Genomic DNA, 19,362 nt, shown 5'->3' with positions numbered 1-19,362 from the left:
GGCCCGGCAGTTCCTGAGTTATAGAATGGCTGCAATAGGCGAAAACGTTAAGTTGACCTTTTGAGGTCACGGAGGTCACCTGAGGTCACCATATTCAAAACGGCTGATGAAATCGCATACGCTGATTCGACTGGTGGTGTTTTTGTCGCGATCGGCTCAGTAGTTCCTCAGTTATAGAATGGCTGCCATAGACCACATCGGTCATGTGACCTCCCAAGGTCACCGAGGTCACCTGAGGTCACCATATTCGAAACAGCTGATGAAATTGCATACGCTGAATCGACTGGTGGTGTTTTCGTCACGATCGGCCCAGCAGTTCCTGAGTTATAGAATGGCTGCCATAGGCCACAACGGTCATGTGACCTCCCAAGGTCACCGAGGTCACCTGAGGTCACCATATTCGAAACGGCTGATGAAATCGCATACGCTGAATCGACTGGTGGTGTTTTCGTCGCGATCGGCCCAGCAGTTCCTGAGTTATAGAATGGCTGCAATAGGCGAAAACGTTAAGTTGACCTTTTGAGGTCACCGAGGTCACCTGAGGTCACCATATTCGAAACGGCTGATGAAATCGCATACGCTGATTCGACTGGTGGTGTTTTTGTCGCGATCGGCCCAGTAGTTCCTGAGTTATAGAATGGCTGCAATATGCGTCAATGCCGAGTTGACCTCTTGAGGTCACCGAGGTCACCTGGGGTCACGAGCTTCGAAACGGCTGATAAAATCGTACCCCCTGATTCGAATGGTGTTTCGTTCGTTCCGATCGGTCCAGTAGTTCCTGAGTTATAGAATGGCTGCAAGGGTGGCGGTCGAATAGTGTTGTCCTGTTAAGGTGGGAGGGTCCCTTTAAATGCCGATGTTAGGAAATCAGCTGATGGAATCTTTCTAAGACAAATATGGCGCAGATAAAATATGTCTCTTCACTGTTTTGAGGGATCACAAGTACTCGCAAAAGCGTTTGTTTCCATAGTAATCCGCTTACTAGCGAATCAAAAGCATCAAATTATTCTGCTAACGTGTTCCGACTTACCTCAAGAACACAGTACAGATGAAGTTGCTAAGAATCTTAGAATTTGCTGTGTCTAGATAAATAATTTTGAACGTGATATAACTTTGGCATAAGTTATAAGGCATAGGTAAGCGGAGGCCGTAAGGTGAAGAAGCCAACTTACTTAAATTACTAAGAACTGCTCCCTTAATTTGCAAAGTGGTTTGGTTGGCCCAAGTTCTTCAGCGAGGCATGCTTGCTAAAACAGTTTTTTAATCTGATTCAAGATGCCTACCACTTTATTCTTCAAACCGTCTTGTACCGGAGTTGCGTTTGGTTAAGTTAGTTGAAAATATTGCTGGTGAAAAAACCACAGTCCACACTATATGTGTTACCATGATAGGGCATCATATTCCAACATGAAGCATCACCGTTAGGTTCTCTAGGCTCGTTTTCAGTTTTCACTGTGTTAGCACGCTCAGAACCAATAATGTTAATAGGTTTTCTAAAAGTCGAATTTTGGCAGTTTTTTTCTGTCATGTGAATAATTATTAAGCTTATCTTTGATAAAGATTCCTGCTCATGCTGGATATTGTTTGTTTTCATTTCTATCACAATTTATCAATTTCAATTTGATTAATCATGAAACCTGCTAATTTTGGCATTAGTAGAGCAGATGTCACATGATGGTTTTCCAACCAAGGAGAGGTGCTGCAGGTTTGCAAGTTGTATGTTTGTAGGTTGTAGGTTTGTAGGTTGTAGGTTAGGGCAGGTTAGGTTTGGTTTGGTTTGTTTTGGCTTGGTTAGAAAGAAGCGTCTCTATGCATAGTGCCTCTCCTTGGTGGGAAAACCTTCATGTGATGTCTACTGTACTAATACCCTAATTCTATGTATTTTTCATGTTATTTCATTTTCCAATTAGGCTTGCTTAGTCTTAGTTTTGTATAGTATAGTCTTGGCGGTGCACACAGTTCAAATTTTGTACCGATGGGCGATGTAGGGTGCACAGTACACACATTCAAAATTAATACCAGTAAAACGCCTTTTGGGCGAAGAACGAGCGAGCGAGATAGTGAGCCCTGCACGTACGCAAGGGCGAGAGGGTACTTCCAACGGGCTTGTGCAAATCACCCATCTAACCGGTCGCTAGTGGTGTGCCAAATTTGAACGCAATCGGCCCAGCCGTTCCTGAGATCTGGAAGCGGCATTCTGCACGTGCGCACGTGCAGTAGCACCCTAACCGCAACACATGGGAATGCATTGCCTGGTGGGTGCCTACCTGTATGCCAAGTTTCAGCGAAATCGCCCCAGTAATTACCGAGTTATTGAAATGGGAACAAATTTGGCACCTCTTCTTTTTGCATTTTGCACGTGCAGTGGGGGTCCCTCACATAGATCAAGCATATCCGACCTTTGGTAGAAGGGATGCATCTACCCTATAAAAATTACCGCAAGACAATCGCCCAAGCGGCTGCTGAGATATAGGCCTCTCAAAATCACTACTTTTGCAAAACAGCTTGAACACCCTTGACTTTTCACGTGGCACGTGCCACGACGGTCACTGAGATGTATCAAAAGTAGTCAATTACGGGGTAGAAGGAATGGGGCTACCCAGCAAAAAAGACCGCAGGCCAATCGGTCCAGCGGTTGCTGAGATGTAAGCCTCTCAAAAGCGTTACAGGCCGGGCCGGGCCGCTCATACTGAGATTTTTCCGTTATATTGAAAAGACTCACTTCGCTCGCTGCGCTCGCTCGCTCGTAACTATGGGGTACATGGTAGCAAGGTGTGATTTAATTCCATGAACCTCTTGATTCTCTGGGTAGGTCTCAATTTTTAGTTATGCAAATTGGCAATCCAACACCCATATATTTTTTTGGCTGACTCAACTTTGCAGGCTATGGTTATCTCTCTAAGCAGCTCTATTATGATTACTGGAGATGGATCACAGCCCAGGGTATCAATTAGGACAATACTTTTGCAATCCCTACAAATGTCTTCAAACCTGATTGATGGAAATAGTGTGCATGCTCCATCTGAACTTCAACCAATTATTATTGTAATCCCACTCATGGTTGAAAGTTTTCTGGGCCCAGTCAGCCACATATACACATACAAATCCCAGTACAAAACCTGTGCACTATCATAGAGTGTAATGGAATTTCAATCATTGTGTTGTTACTTGCTAGTCACTTAAACTACAGAGCATATACAGATGGTAGAGAATAAGCCCTGCCCAGCACCTAATCACTATGCATCAAGAAAGAATCAGCACACCAGTGGTGTCAGTGTTCTGAGCAAAATGCTGGTGCAAACTGACTGTGTAGGTCAGGTTTTTACATCAGATTGAGAATGACTGACTACATTGTGCTTAGGTTGTCATGTTCACCTGAACTTTTGTTTAGTGGAAGATACAGGGAGTCAATAGTACATCAATACAGCGTCACAAACATCCTGTTAATAAATCCTGTTTTTTTCCACAGATAACCTGTTGTGATGGCGCGAAACGCGGAAAAGGCGATGACAACGCTGGCGCGCTGGCGGCAGGCGCACTCCGAGGACGCGCCGGAGCGCGCGCGGCGTCCGTACCTGGCCTCCGAGTGTGACCAGCTGCCCGACGCCGAGCGGTGGCGCAATCAGATCGTGCGCGAGGTGGCGCGCAAGGTGGCGCAGATCCAGAACGCCGGACTCGGCGAGTTCCGTATCCGCGACCTCAACGACGAGATTAACAAGCTGCTGCGCGAAAAGAGCCACTGGGAGGCGCGCATCAAGGAGCTGGGCGGGCCCGACTATGCGCGAACCGGGCCCAAAATGCTGGACCGCGAGGGACGTGAGGTGCCCGGAAACCGCGGTTATCGTTACTTCGGTGCCGCGCGTGATCTGCCCGGAGTTCGCGAGCTGTTCGAGCAGGAGCCGCCGCCGCCGCCGCGCAAGACGCGCGCAGAGCTGATGAAGGACATCGACGCCGACTACTACGGCTTTCTGGACGACGAGGACGGCGTGCTGGTGCCGCGCGAGCGCCAGCAGGAGCGGCTGGCCGTGGCCGCCTGGCTGGCCGACTGGCGCCGCCGCAAGGAGGCCGGCCTGCTGGGCGACGACGCCGACCCGGCCGAGGCCGAGGAGGCGCCGCTGGACGCCGACGACAGTGACGAGGAGGCGGAGCGGCACGCCTCGGCGCCGGCCCGGTTCGTGGCGCACGTGCCGGTGCCCTCCCAGCGCGAGGTAGAGGCGGCGCTGGTGGAGCGCAAGAAGCGCGAGCTGCTGGCGCGCTACGCCTCGGACGCGCTCAGAGAGGAGGAGGACCACGCGCGACAGCTGGCCGGGGCGGCGCCGGCCTCTCCCAAGGTCGAGAAGACTGAGACGGAGACTGAGGCTGAGGCGTAGCAGCCGGCCGGTGGGTGAGCCATCCTGGGTGGTCCGTGTTTGGTAGGGAGGGAGGGAGGGAGGAAGATGGGTGGGTGGGTGATATAGGGGGAAGTGTCCGTTTTTTATGCTGTGTTGTATGGAGAAATGGAGGATCGGCAAGCTGAAGCACGAGGAAGTGCAGCTTGCAGTCCGTTGAACTGCTCATTGTTTCCATGATCACTGAACGCATTGTTGTCGGTGGTGAAAGACTCCGATGGGCGAACCTGGCGGATATGGGGGAAGTGTCCGTTTTCATCATCGTGTCATGACTTGTATGAATTTTGCATCTAGTTGTTAATAGACGCTCATCTTCAGAAATGTCTGTGAAACGTATACCTCTGGTAAAAATTTTTATCCGATACAGTCTGCCGTGAAAAGGTTTTCACACCATTCTCAATAAATAGGTATTTCGGCACGCGGACGTATGTGTTTCACGTGCATATATTTCCTACGATTCCGTTAGCAACGGGGTCGCAACTTATTAGGATGGAAACACGAAAGAATGAGATATTGCTCAGGAAGAATGTTTGATGTTTGGTATGTTCCAACAATTAGTGTGGCCTCACGCTGATACGTTGCTCTCGATCGCTTTTCTTGCGGATACTTCCTTGGCTAAGTGTCATCACTCCTCTATCGGTAAACTGACTCAGTTGCTGTCTGACGGAATTTGTTTCTTTATCTGCTGGATAATGGATTTTATACAACAGTGGACACAATATCAGGCACGTTGAGCCGCATTTTTCATTGAATTTGACGCCGGACGACTCACAAATAAGAGCAAGTCGCTCACTGTGACGCCATCCGATCCAACTCTTGTGTGTGTCTCAGAAGTGTGTGGTGAGATAAAGACCGTGCAGTTGAGCGGAACTATGACAGTATTCAAGACGAACGCAAACCACAATCAAAACATTTTCACCAACCATTTCCGGCTGCTAGACCTATTCGATATAGTGTGCTCTAGGTCCGTTTTCATCACTAAACTAGTAGACCATGCCTTTATGGCGCTTGAATGCTCTTAAACACTGCATTGTGTTATTGTAAGCATTTAAGATGCACCGAGGGATGGAGCTGGTCTACGCCCTAGTCTGGATGTCGAAGAAGGTCAATGTACTCTATCGGCATGGCCCCACGCTGTGTCCCTGAAGCTCGCTGGGCGCTGCTCTGATGCCGGAGCGGGCGGCCTCGTCCGGCGGGAGGCGGCGCCGCTCCAGTGTGACCGGCAGCGACCCGCTCTGTCCCATCTGTCTGGAGGGCCGCCACCACGCCGTGGAGACCAGCTGCGGCCACCTGTTCTGCGCCAAGTGTCTCCTCGTGCACCGCGAGCAGAGCGAGCCGCTGAGACCCATGCTCTGCCCCCTCTGTCGGCAACAGGTGAGTGGAGAGGTGAACAGAGAACGAGTGCGCGGGCAAACAGCGTTGTGCTTGACGGCAACTCCCTATGAGTTTAAGCGATAAAACAAACGTCTCACAAAGTTCTTATGCACGTGACAAGAAAAATGACTATTGCCGCCATAGTCTCGCAGTCTGTGTATTCGAGTGGCACTTTTCACACACAGACACCTCACCCGGACAGGTGACCCTGCTGTTCCTCTGCTACACTGGTACAGAACTGGCCTGCACAGAACCGGAGGCGGTCTCGGTGCGGTCGGCGACCCGGCGCGCCGTGACAGAGTATAACCGGCGCTTCTCCGGCCTGCCGCGACCGGTGAGTGACTCCAATTCACACCGGACCAGGCTCGAATAGACGGTCACGTCCCCGGCCGGTGCAGGGCGGTGACAGGTGCCTGTCGTAAAGGGGTGTTTGTTGTCTGTTGACTGTTGACCATGTTGACTCTCCAAAGTTGCACCTGCAATAGCCCGGCACACCCTAGCAAATAAGGCAATAGCCAATGCAAGACGGTTAGATACCCATTGCCCAAGCCACAACAGCCGTTGCCCGTGAATCCATAGCCGAGAAATCGAACAGTGCACTGGCCAGGGGGCTGTCGCGCGGCACGGTAATGGTGTAGTTACGTTGCCTGGTGCGCCACCTGTCTGTCAGGAGTATGAACGCACCCGGTCTTGCAGTAGGTGGCTCTCGTGTACCTGTGACTCATTTGAGATGATAGGTTCTGCCAGCTCCGAGCTCGTGCACATTTAACGCATTATGCGGTCTTGCAGTATAATGCTTTCAAGGTAAAGTCCACAGCAGAAGTAATGTGCGGTTTCAGTCATGGGTATGTCCTGCTTCTGAAGCTTAGGAGCGGTTAGCCAGATTACAATGAATGTAGGTTGTCACCCTTGCAAGTTGCAGCTGCAACGCAGCAACTTTATCTTTTGACGTCTTCTTATCGATCACTCCGCATTAAAATATCGCCAGTCAAAGCCATCCGTTGAGATTGGTAAAACCGCACTTACTTTAGCGGTGGGCTGTTTGTAGTGTACCTTTGCTGAAATCAAAGCTAAAGGCGTTATCCCGCGAGTTGCTGGGGGGGGGGGGGGCGTTAAACGCCCCCACTTTTGTCGCCGGGCCATAGCATAAAAACGGCGCGCCGCAGGCGCGCCAAATTTTGGGTACCTGTAGGGAATTGAATGAAGTTTATTGTGACAAAGTTTCAAAAAAATCGGTCGGAAAATTTTTGAGATATCGAGGTTTTAGTGACGTCATGATTTCTGAGTTTTCGACCGAAAACGGCATATGTTCAAAAAATCATATAAAATAACAGAATAGACATACAGACATGCCGTAAACGCCATTAGACTGCCAATACCATGAACAATCAAATGGCTATCTTCGATTATTGATTATCGTTTCGCATTTTCCAAAATCTTGAACTGAATCTTGGCAATTTCACGTGACTACTTCACGACCATGACACATGCATTTCTTAAATTGAACTTTTTGAGCCAAACACGTAGGTACACATATGATAAAATGAATGTCACCATTGTGTTCTGCGCCCCAAATTACCCATAAAACATGTGTCACAGGCTGCGAATATCAGTTTTGTTTTTCGGGGATATGTGCCTACCCGGTTGACCTGACCTTGACCCTGACCTATGCTTGACTGACCCCTACATGGAGCTGACACTCTTGTAGGCCTTATATGATGGATTGTGCACCGTTTTGACAGAGTTTATGACGAGAGGCGCCCATTGCGAAGTCCTGAAGTCAATGCTACTGAAAGCCCGATTTCAGGTGTTTGACCTGACCTTGACCCGACCTGTGACCTCAAAATTCAACTTTAAAGTAGTCATCGGAAGCGTCTCGTCGCGTTCTTTCGTTTGCCGCCTCGTGCGTTTCGCTGCGCCTATTGGTTCTCAAGTTATCGGCTGGGAGCGTTTAACGCCCCCCCCCCCCCCCCCAGCAAACGGTGGGTGGCGAAATACCCCAGCAACTGCCGGGTTATAGATGTTTACGCTAAATATTGATTTTTGTTACATAGATCTTACGGTGAACTTATAAAACGTTCTCCAAAGCGTCTAGCAGCTACATTCGTCTTGGCTTGTATATCCAGCACTTTCATCTCCCCGGCTATAAGGCTTGCCGTTCATATTAGTTCACGACGGCTCTCGCAATGAACGCCTAATAGATGCTGTGCCGCACGACACGTACTTACATTTCAGCCCATACCTAGATGGCTCTCGCGTAGAGCGCCTGGTAGATGCTGTGCCGCACGACACGTGCTTACATTTCAGCCCATAGATGGCTCTTGCGTAGAGCGCCTGGTAGATGCTGTGCCGCACGGCACGTGCTTACATTTCAGCCCATAGATGGCTCTCGCGTAGAGCACCTGGTAGATGCTGTGCCGCACGGCACGTGTTTCCATTTATTCCCATAGATGGCTCTCGCGTAGAGCGCCTGGTAGATGCTGTGCCGCACGGCACGTGTTTCCATTTTTCCCGTAGATGGCTTTCGCGTAGAGCGCCTTACAGATGCCGTGCCGCAATGCACACTACCCATTCCGTACGTTAGATGGCTTTAGCCGTAATTTTTCAGACCGGGTGGTGCATGCTCTCAGTGAGCTGTGCCGTAATGATTACAGCTATGTTTGAATGAAGGGATTCACAATTCCAAGCAAGCGAATGGCGCCCCGCCGACCTGTTTCATGACCCCATGGATGCAAATCTGTCGACGATCGGTGAGCTTTCGTACGTAATCGGTGTCGATGCCAAACTCGGGATTCAGCCCAGAAATGGAGTAGGGACTGTGTCATGCTAGGAATAGTACTGTCGCACAGACACAGTTCACCGAGAACGGTGATAACTATGTAGTCTCGTTGTCTCAATGAAAAGCAATTGTCCTAGCACAGCGCTCACTGTAGGTAAGGACAGTGGATTGTATGTACAATTTTGAGCGTCGGATAGTAATGAACCTGGAAGTGAATAAGGACATACAGGGTGCTCAATAAAGAATGGCGTAAAGTAAGCCCCTTCGGGACACACAATACATCTTTTAACCCTCGCCGGCCGAGGTGGAGGGGGCGGGTGCCGCCCCCAGGTTTTTTTTTGCGATAGCTCCAAACACGCCGGCGATAGAGGGCTGCATAGATATAAAAACTTGGCATACCTGACCTCTGATTCAAGCCGGATCTTTTGACACCAATCGAATTTTCGGGTCAGGTCAGGTCACTGACCTATGACGTCATAAGTGAACCTCTGCACGGTCTTCAGATGTCGCAACTTCGCAACGCCCTCACTGCCAGAGGAGCTTTCACAGGGAAAGGAAACTTGCAGGACCTAGTATCAGTCTCACAACTTACTTGTATATCTCGGATTTTTCTTAAAGGTCATAAGAGGTCAGGTCATTTTCGTGACCTCACTATTATAAGTCAATGGGGAAAAATGAAAACTGCTGTTCTGGTGCCGGGAACGATCTCCAACTATCTCAAGCACACAGAATTGTGATTTCATGCACTCCTTGCAAGGTTCGATGCGTTACTTTTGCAATGTTGACCTTGCGTGACGTCTTTAATGACGTCACTAGGGTCATATTAGTTTTTCGTCAATAACTCCCGAGCAAATTGAGCAAGCGAGTCGGGAAAGCCACTAATGAACTCAGGAAGACCTGCCGAATCGAATGATATGCGACATGACCTCCTTCGACCAATTTCGTGACCTGGGGGCCTGACCTGACCGTGACCCGAGGTCAACACCCTAAGTTGACCTCACCCAAACAAAAAGTATAGCATTCGACGCGCCTGAGCGAGGCAAACACGATGCTGCCAAAATCGCTCTGCGGCCGTTTTTTGCGAAGTTATTTACCAAAAACGGAACCGTACCTTGGGGCACTTGACCTGACGTCAGAGGTCACCGATTGACCTAGGACCTTAAAATCAGGTATCGATCTCTGCGTCTCGTAACGGCGCGCACGTTCCTTTTTCCTCGACGCGCTAGCTCCACCAGGGGCGAAACGGCGAGGGGGGGGGGTCGTACCCGCCCCCCGTCCCTCGGCCGGCGCGTATGTAGAAAACCAATAGGTCCGGCAAGGGCTGACCCTCTCTTGCATTGGTGTTTTACCAGCTGCGAAGGTATAGCAGGAGGTCCGTTGGGCCCCACTTGCCGTTTGGCCCCTCTAGAACAAAGACGAGCGCATTGCCCGTGACGAGATGAAGCCGATGCTACCCAATTTTAATGTCCTAGGTCATTGGTTGACCTTCCAGGTCAGGTCAATGACCCATAATTCGGGAAAATTGGGACCTGTTAGCAGTTAGAACGTCGTAAAGTGTGGCTGCTATTCGTATTAGGTTCGGCGGCGCGGAAACAGCGGCGCTCCGTTTTTGGGACACCTGTTTATGCCTCTTTTCCGCACATGTTGTAAAAACTTCAGACATAGGTCTCTTAAGAGGTCTCCAGGGCACGTTAAGTGACCTCACCTCAGAAAAGGTTAGAATCTTCGTCATAGCTACATTTGAACGATCTGGAGATCTACACTAGAGACTGAACGATCGCCTTGAACCTTTCGGCGATTGATAAAAGTAACAGTTTGTATAAAATGTAAATTTCGGAATTTTGATATCGGTGACCTAAGGTCAGGTCAACTTTACGACCTCTCCATTAGGTATAAGTCAATGACTCTTTTGGACGAACGTCATTCCAAACACTCTCAAAGCCGTAATCGCCACGCCATATGTGGAAGGCTTTTGATGTTAATACATACATACATACATACATGCATACAAACATCGGGTTTCAGGTAAACTTGACAAGCTGGACCTAAAAAATGGCACCCTTGTTCTCTCCTGATGTCCCTGAGGTCATATTATGTCATGAAAGGTCCCCAGCAGTTTTTTTACCATAACATTTGATAGAGACATGCTAGAGCGATGAACACACCTCAGATCCGTTCAGCTTGACGATACGGATCGACTGATATGCAATATGACATTTTCAGGTCAGTTCATGACCTTGACCTGAGGTCATTTTTTTTTAATTGCCTGTCAAGGTCAACTAACAGTTTGTTCGACGCGTCTCGACGAGAGGAGCACGATGCCAGCAAAATAAATGTCACTTTCTTGAGTCAAAAGTTATTGCAAAACGTACCTATTACCATGAAACTGTTATTTTTGGAGCTTTTGCCCTCTGGAGGCTAAACCGTTGGCTTGAGGTCAAATCTGGGGACATGTTTGCGAAAGAATGTTGAAAGAGCTATCGAATGCGTTTTTGCGGCGCTGTAGCTCTATTGGTTCCCAAGTTATGTGCCGAGCTTTCGAAAATTGTTGGAATAGACAAAATTTGACCTTTGATGACCTCTGGTGACCTGACCTTTGACCTGACCTAAAAAATGACCGCAGAGTTTTCTTCATTATTTTTGACGCCCTTTCGAATTCCGCTTACCCCGTGTCGCTATGTGGCCCAGGAGCCAAGTTAGACGGGGGTATTCAGACCCCCCCGGCCCGGGGCAGTTGGCGCCATGTTGGCGCCGTACACCGACACGGCGCGGGTTATAGGTGTTCGTGTAAGTATGTACCACGCCACTGAGCCTCTGCCGGCTGTGGTCCCTTACCATTTTCCCCTTCCCGTCCGCGCTGAGGTGCTAAGTCTTCCTTGCCCCGGGGGCTCAGCTCCCTTTGGGCAGGTCCAAGGGGACCCGGCCCAGCAGAACAATTCATTTTGTACCGAGACGCCGGAGGATCAAGATGCCCTTCCCTAGTCCTCCGCTGACCCCGGCGTCACCATCGCCGGAGCCGTTGTCCCCTGACACTTTGTCATCGGTGAAAGCGGGGTCACCATTCCCCGCTATACGCCAGACCCGCCGCTCCTGGATCATTGGGATGTGATCATCGCGGAGCAGCGCCAAGAAATCGAGAAGCTCCAGGCTGACAAGGTGAGGTACTTATATGTTTGTTGTTGTTGTATGTTTTTTGTTGGTCGATAAAGTTCTCCTGTTTATGTATTGTTCCAGAGCCTCCCATTGAGGTTTTCCGCTTTTTTCTTGTTAAGTGCTTAAACCGTGCCCGACAGCTATTCTTATTTTGACATTTTTAAATTACTTTTTTCTTTGGCTCATTCACTTGAGATATGTGGTCGATTTGTTGGCTCGGTAGGTGCCCCCTACCCTGTGTTTCTTCGCATCTCTTCTTTACCCATAGTTTATTTATTTCTCCCGTTAAGACGCTGTACAATATTAACCAATATCCTCTCATTTCCAGGAGACCGTCAGGCAAGAGATCCCGCGACTACGTCTCGAGGCAATGCACCTGCGTCAGGGGCTGGTGTTCGTGGCGGCAGGCATTCAAAACCCCCAGCTCGGGGTCAAGCCGTTTATGCGCTGCAGGCCCTGCTGGACGGTGTATGCCCGCGGAGTCCTTGTTGGGCTATTTTTGACGTGATTTTTCACGTAAGGAGATCTGCTGATGTACCAAATACATAACAAAGTGAGCCTCGTTGAAAGCGTTTTGGCTGGTATGGAAGAGAAACGTGCGCGGAACGGAAAGGGGGGAAATGGTTGGTACAAAATGGTTGGTAAGCGAGGGAAGGGGGACGGATTCACACCCAACAAGAGAGGAGAGAGAGAGGGGGAGAGAGATAAAGAGAGAGGAGAGAGAGAGAGAGAGAGAGAGAGAGAGAGAGAGAGAGAGAGAGAGAGAGAGAGAGAGAGAGAGAGAGAGAGAGAGAGAGAGAGAGAGAGAGGAGAGAAGGTAGCAACTAGCAGATTGGTGTCGGATGGAGAGAGCAGTTTGGTGTCGGGTGATGACCAGACAGAGGCCATCCCAGCCGCGAAAGATCACAGATGATGTAAACTGCACATGCACCATGCACATATTCCACAAAGCACCGTGTCTGTTCGGCCGGGTTTCGGCTCTCTGACGCTTGGATTACATACACTTCCCAGTTGGGGAGAGTTCGGCAAACAATCACGTGATTCCCGGGCTCCATCACTTGTGTACTGTTTGAGGGGCCGCCCGCCACCTAACCCTTCCCCTAGGTCACCTGCCGCCCGGTCACCCCTCTCCCAGGCCCTACCAAGGGCAGCTGGTGTTTGTCGGGACGGCCTCGCCCGACGCCGGCTATAGCGGCCATGTCCCCTCGCCTCCGACCGTCTCCGGCGCTGGAGACGGATCTCGTGCTCTGGTGCTAATGGCCGTTAGCAGTGAGCTGGGACGAGCCGGGGAGTTGGCAGCGGTCGGCGCGGCGGTGTTATGTGCCGGGCAGGCACAGGTGACCCTGACGGACCTCTGACGGACGCCGCTCGCCGGCCGTCCCACGGTACCCGCGCCGGCTTGACCCGGGTGACCGGGTCGTGGAGATGAAGGTTAGGATTGTAACAGTCGACTGGGAGATGGCGTTGATAAAAATACAAAATTGAGATCTGGGTATAAAAGTAGCAGCCACAATCGCGCAATTGTTTTATTTGTAATGAACTTTAGAAGTTCTTCCGTGCACATACTATCCAAACTTCGTCAGTTGTCAAGTCAGATCATTAACATTTTATTATGTTGTCATTTGTTCATGGGCGCCGACTGAGCCTCTTACTTCCTAAACCGACGAGAAGGCAAGCGCGATTTATAGTCACATTGAAGAAGTTTATTAGAGCATGGTGCGTCCGGAAAGCCCTAAAATATTAGGCTCACGCCTTAGGTCATTGCTAAAGGGGGCATTCCACGATAGATCGACCAAAGCCGTACACCCTTATATTTTATTTTTTGCTTAAAATTGGTCTAATGGGTTGTTATGGGCGGGAAAGCCAGCTGTGCCAAGGGTTTTTTTCTTCGAACAACGGTTTCCGAGATAAAGCCTCAGGCAATTCCTGGAGGTCACGCTGCAACCCTATGTTTGGCGGCTTATAACTCAGAAACTATTGGTTTTCTATGGTAAAAACTTTATATGGTTCAACTCGCAATCAACCAGCAAACGTTTTGGCTATCTCGGATTTTCGATTTTTGAAAATTTTGATCACGTGACATCTTGATCTTTTTTTCGAAGAGTGACCTTGATATTTTCCCAACTGAAAGTCGCAATTTTGTCTGATGACGATTAACCCGCGCCCCGTAGGGCTACCGGCGGACCCTACCACCCGTAGGGGGGGGGGCCGTTTCGGCCCCCCCCCCTAAGATCTCGGAAAGTTACCGGCCGATTTTCAAAATTCAAACGGCGTTCGATAGCCCCACCCGGGAACTACCTTGTGACCAAATTTCATTGACCTAGGTCAAACTGATGACGTCACTGGTCAGGTCAAAGGTCAGATTTTCACCGTTCACAGGCAATTCAAGAAATGTGCTGTGAAAGCGAGTAAATTGGTAATTTATTGAAAACCATCGATGGTACATTGTTCGTCAAACACATACTTTGCTATCTGAGGTCACTGATACCAGGTCAGGTCACAGCGAGGTCAGGTCACCGGGGGTCACAATATGAATGTGTCGTGTGATACATGTTTTATGGTCCATTTTACATGACAAATGCGATTATGTGGGTCAGGCAGCCTTTGGGGCCAGCCTAGGTCACGTTTTGGTGAAGGTCAGGTCAAGGTCAGGTCAAATTAGGTCAAATTTCAAAGTTGATATTTTTGCATAAAATGGGTATCGATTCGATGCAGCTCGTCACGGGGAGTCTAATGGTGGTCTTCGTTTTGCTCTACGAGTTCTAGAATTGCCAAAAATTGAGTTTGAAAATTTGACGTCATCATTTTTGAACAGTTTTTTCGCTATAACTTGGCCAAAAAACGAGGTATCGATCTGAAATTTGGTATGTAGATAGAAGACGGTAGGCACTATCACATATATTCCGGTTTTTTTCGAAACTCAAAAAACTTTTTGGATTTTTTGGCGAATATATCCAAAAAAATGCTTTTTTGATTTTTGGGGGTCAAAACTCAAAAATTTCAAAAATTCGAGATAGCAGTTTTGTAGCCCTGTCAATTCTACACCTTTTATGTCTTGATCATTTTTCTGTATCTTCAAAGCTGTAGTCCTGACAGGTCTTCTCGCAAAGGTCTTTTTTCGGTCGAAAATGACAGAACATGACGTCACTCTGACGTCATTTGTGGCCAACCTATCATAGCCTCTGGAAAAATTTTTGGTCACAATGTGTAAAATTGATGCCCGGAGGGGTCCTGAAAGTTTGGTGGCGATATCTCCAGCCGTTTAGGAGATATCGACCGAAAAGGACAGGGGGGGGGGGCCGTTTCGGCCCCCCCCCCTACGGGGCGCGGGTTAAAGCCTTATCAATTGTCATTCATATGCGACAATAAAAAAGTGGCTTTCGTCCTGCATCGACCTGAGATCAGGTCATTTTTTGGCCTGTCCTTTATAAGTCAATGGCAGAAATATCAGCTACCACCGAAACGCATCTGACCGGTTCAAATACTTTTGAATCATGTTGAGTTAGGCTATTATTGATGGCACTGGTGCAGCTTTGTATCAGTGACCCGCTGAAAGGTCATCCGAGGTCACGCGTTGAACACACAATAATTTTCCGTTTTTGGCTGTACCCTTTGATCTAATAAAGAAAGAGACGTAGAATAGGCACCAATCCGTTTGCTTTCGCCTAGCGCCAGTTCGTTTTGAATTTCGATACCGGTGACCTGAGGTCAGGTCAATTTCTTGACCACCCCATTATAAGTCAATTGGGGAAAAATCAGCTCCCTTATTTTTACACTAAAACGCGTCGGAATTGCCTAATATACCATGAGTGACTCCATATGCGACTAACTTTGACTACCTTTAGACCTTTTTTGCTCTTGGTCAACTGTGACGTTGCTCTTGGGTCATGTGACGTCATTAAAGGTCACCAAATGTTTTTTTGCTAATAACTCCTTACAGGTTTGAGATACAGCCGCGCGGATAGGCTCATTGTGTTCAGCTCGTCAAGGCCCATCGAATGATATATATGATGACCTTAAGGTCACGTGACCTAAGGTCAACTTTTGACCTTGACCTTTCGAGGTCAACATACACATGTTTCCATGCGGATCGAAGAGAGGATCACGATGGTGCTATTAGTTTGTTCCTAGCTGGGATACTTCGAAAGTTATTCGAGGAAAACTTCATATGTATATATGTGGTGCCGCCATTTAGACTTTCTTTTTACCCCTGTGACGTCATCTTTGATCTGACATGAAAATGACCTGAGTAAAAATTGTAGACCTTATCCATGTGTACCCTGTGCCGTTTACCGCTTGTCGCTATCTTGCTTTGTTCTTGAGATATCGCTGTCGCTCCCGCTCGTAATAATAGGAAGGTCATAAAAATGGCCTGACCTGAGGTCAACGCAGGCGAAAGCCACTTTTTTTATTATCGCATATGAATGACAATTGATAAGGCTTTAATCGTCATCAGACAAAATTGTGACTTTCAGTTGGGAAAATATCAAGGTCACTCTTCGAAAAAAAGGTCAAGATGTCACGTGATCAAAATTTTCAAAAATCGAAAATCCGAGATAGCCAAAACGTTTGTTGGTTGATTGCGAGTTGAACCATATCAAGTTTTACCATAGAAAACCAAAAGTTTCTGAGTTATAAGCCGCCAAACATAGGGTTGCAGCGTGACCTCCAGGAACTGCCCGAGGCTATATCTCGGAAACCGTTGTTCGAAGAAAAAAATCCTTGCCACAGCTGGGTTCCCCGCCCATCACAACCCATTAGACCAATTTTAAGCAAAAAATAAAATATGCGGGTGTAAATTTTAAGTTTTTTTGGTCGATCTATCGTGGAATGCCCCAAAGTTGTTCCAACGATGATCGGAATTTAGAGATATATGTAATCTATATGTATAATAGAGACATATCCTGTACGATAGCACATATCAAATCTGCTATCTTACAGGATCAAAACGCAGGCGATAAGAGAAGCCCGTGGGCCGTGGCCCCGTTTTGCTGGAGATCGGTGCTCGTAACTGTATTCTATACAACCGTGTAATGTCTGCACAGTTTACACTGTGCCAGGGCACAAGAACGCGTCTTACGTGTTGTTACAGCAATGGCTGGAGCACATCCGTGACATGCCATGTCTGTGCTATAGTGGCTGGAGCCTGGAGCACATCGGTGACGTGCTGTATTTACGAGTATGTTACAGTGGCTGGAGCACATCCGTGACGTGCCTTATTTGTGTTACAGTGGCTGGAGCACATCCGTGACGTGCCGTGCCTGCTGCGCCACCTCTGGCGGGAGGCGGTCAGTCCCGGAGGCGTGCTCCTCCTGCTACGTGTTCGGGTCGTCATGTGCTTCCTCATGGCGCTGGTGTACCTGGTGCTGCCGTTTGACCTGCTGCCGGAGGCCGTCTACGGCGCCATCGGCCTGCTGGACGACCTCTTCATAGTGGTGGCGATGCTCATGTATGTGGCGGTGCTGTACCGCTGGTATCTGGCCGCACCGGACTGACCAGTAAGACTGACCGTACTAGACTAACTGTACTGGGCTGATTGTACCGCGGTGCCGGACTGGCAGCACCGGACCGACCGTATCGGACTGGCCGTACCGAACTGACCGTACTAGACTGACTGACATACTGACGGTACCGGATCAGCTGTACTGTACTAGACTGGCGGCCTGCTAAACTGACCGTACTAGCCTGTCCGTACCGGACTGACCGTATGAGACTGACTATTATAATAAAGACTGAGCGTACCGTACTGACCGTACTAGACTGATCGTAATGCCTGTATCGGACTGACCGCACCGTATAACTGATTGTACCGTATAACTGATTGCACCGTATAACTGACTGCACCGTATAACTGATTGCACCGTATAACTGATTGCACCGTATAACTGATTGCACCGTATAACTGCTTGTATGTACCGTATAACTGATTGCACCGTATAACTGATTGTACCGTATAACTGACTGCACCGTATAACTGACTGTACCGTATAACTGACTGTACCGTATAACTGACTGCACCTGACTGACTGTACCGGAAAGATAGTATCGGATGCCGGATGGTCCGTTCCGTTCTAACCAATGACAAAGACCACATCCACTGAAACGTCTGGCTCCCTGGCCGTCAGTCTCTATACGAACGGCGGTGAAAGGCGATCCCTCATCCCAAAGTGTCAACGTCGGAGCTGGTAAAAACCGAGGGTTTCAGGGTGTGACTGTGCAGTGTCCGGCGAGTGGCGTGTTTTATCTACCGCTGGATATTGTTTTATTGAGCAGCACTTGCGAATATGTGACAGTTCCATTCTTGGCGTGTGGCAGCTGTGCTTTTTGTTGCACCATGTGTCAATATTGTACGTGCAATTGACTAAAGGGATGTCTCGGATCAATGGGAGGCAAACACAAGTGCCTGCTTGCCTCACAGCGAAGGCGGCTAGGCACAAATAAAGCCACGGAAAAGACCCAACCGCTTTGCTCGCCCTCGAGTCAATCATTTTAGATTGCCGTGTCCCGCTATTCATAAATTGATGGTCAGGACAACGACTTTCCACACCTATAGCATTTCCTGATTCATTTTTATTCTCATGCGGTGTTTGCTAAACGACGTTATTTCCGATAACAAATGAACAAAAGGCACGCATTAGTGTTCACATGACATTATGGCCACGTCTGATCGTTGCCCAAACGGTGAACATGTATTTAACCGTTTACCGAAACTCGCAGTCACATCTCGTTCGTTTATTTTAGTTCGATTGAATTGAGATTGGCTATTTTTAAAACGTTTTTATGACCATCTCATGGTTAAATGCCTTTTAGGCTAGCGTTCCATGGGACTTCAAATGCATGGACTGGACTGGGACCGGCGCACCGTCGACGACTGGGCTATAATTAAATCAATTGACCTCATAATACGGTAAAATCTCATAACACGGTAAAACAGAATTCAGCGTTGCTCGGACAAGCATATATCTGAGATTTCTTTTCTTTAGTACAAAGCAAGCGCTTTTGCTATTGGAACCGGCTAAGTCTGTCTCAAATAGAATAGTAGCTCGGCGGTACCGGGAGCCGGGCTCCGAGAAAGCTGTTTGGGTCAGCAGCGGTGGACCATAGAAAGGGACGCTTTACCCATTGGCGGCGCTAATGGACCCCATTTGGCTGTACAAACGCCCCGCTGACCAGCTCACATTCCGCAGCGGGATCATTAACACCCCTGGGTCGCACATATCAAAGGGTGCCGACGCGTGCGTCAGGAGGCTCGATGGCCGGCTTTGTGAGCAAACGTCTCTATGTGCTCTGTGGCAGAGGCTCCGGCACAGTTTTCAAAATAGGCGGTACGGCAGAACCCACCAATTACTGGCACTGAGGACCGTGTGAGACGGCTGCTCCACACCGGTGCCTGGAGACGCCTCTGCTGACCGGGGGAGCGGGACGCCCTGCGGCGGCCACGGGCGCATCAGCGACCGAGCGTGGAGCGGGAGGCGGGCTGCAGTTGGTGGAGGCGGGGCCGGCCGGGCGGTCCAGTGTCGGCGCGGGGACGCCGGTCGGCCCAGGGTAGCCATGCTGGCCGGAATCGTGGAGAAGACGGCAGCTGCAGAAGAGCACAACCTCGGCCCGAACGCCACTGAAGCCAACAACGAGGTTACGAGATGGACGAGCCCCGGCTGAATAGCAATC

At 49.2% G+C, this 19,362-nt stretch overlaps 2 protein-coding genes across 4 annotated transcripts; both read left to right on the top strand.

Annotated features, from left to right (window-relative positions):
* Positions 1-1,067: 1,067 nt before the first annotated feature.
* On the top strand, positions 1,068-4,426 carry LOC122378171 (pre-mRNA-splicing factor ISY1 homolog). 3 transcript variants are annotated; one of them, XM_043358923.1, is made up of 2 exons: positions 1,068-1,135; positions 3,468-4,426. In XM_043358923.1, exon 2 carries the CDS (start codon positions 3,483-3,485, stop codon positions 4,368-4,370), a length of 888 nt encoding a protein of 295 aa, XP_043214858.1. In that variant the 5' UTR covers positions 1,068-1,135; positions 3,468-3,482; the 3' UTR covers positions 4,371-4,426. The 3 variants fall into 3 exon arrangements, with proteins under 3 accessions (XP_043214858.1, XP_043214860.1, XP_043214861.1); XM_043358925.1 differs by lacking the exon at positions 1,068-1,135 and adding an exon at positions 3,260-3,309 and having other exon boundaries at positions 3,470-4,426; XM_043358926.1 differs by lacking the exon at positions 1,068-1,135 and adding an exon at positions 3,295-3,313 and having other exon boundaries at positions 3,470-4,426.
* Positions 4,425-18,149, top strand: LOC122378172 (E3 ubiquitin-protein ligase RNF170-like). The gene is made up of 3 exons (XM_043358927.1): positions 4,425-5,762; positions 5,965-6,096; positions 16,926-18,149. Exons 1-3 carry the CDS (start codon positions 5,556-5,558, stop codon positions 17,187-17,189), a joined length of 603 nt encoding a protein of 200 aa, XP_043214862.1. The 5' UTR covers positions 4,425-5,555; the 3' UTR covers positions 17,190-18,149.
* The last annotated feature ends 1,213 nt before the right edge of the window (positions 18,150-19,362 follow it).

Source organism: Amphibalanus amphitrite, unplaced genomic scaffold (assembly GCF_019059575.1).
Source record: "Amphibalanus amphitrite isolate SeventyFive unplaced genomic scaffold, NRLGWU_Aamphi_draft 000055F_arrow, whole genome shotgun sequence".
Classification (NCBI taxonomy): Eukaryota; Metazoa; Arthropoda; class Thecostraca; order Balanomorpha; family Balanidae; genus Amphibalanus; species Amphibalanus amphitrite.
This window is presented reverse-complemented; position numbering and strand designations above follow the sequence as displayed.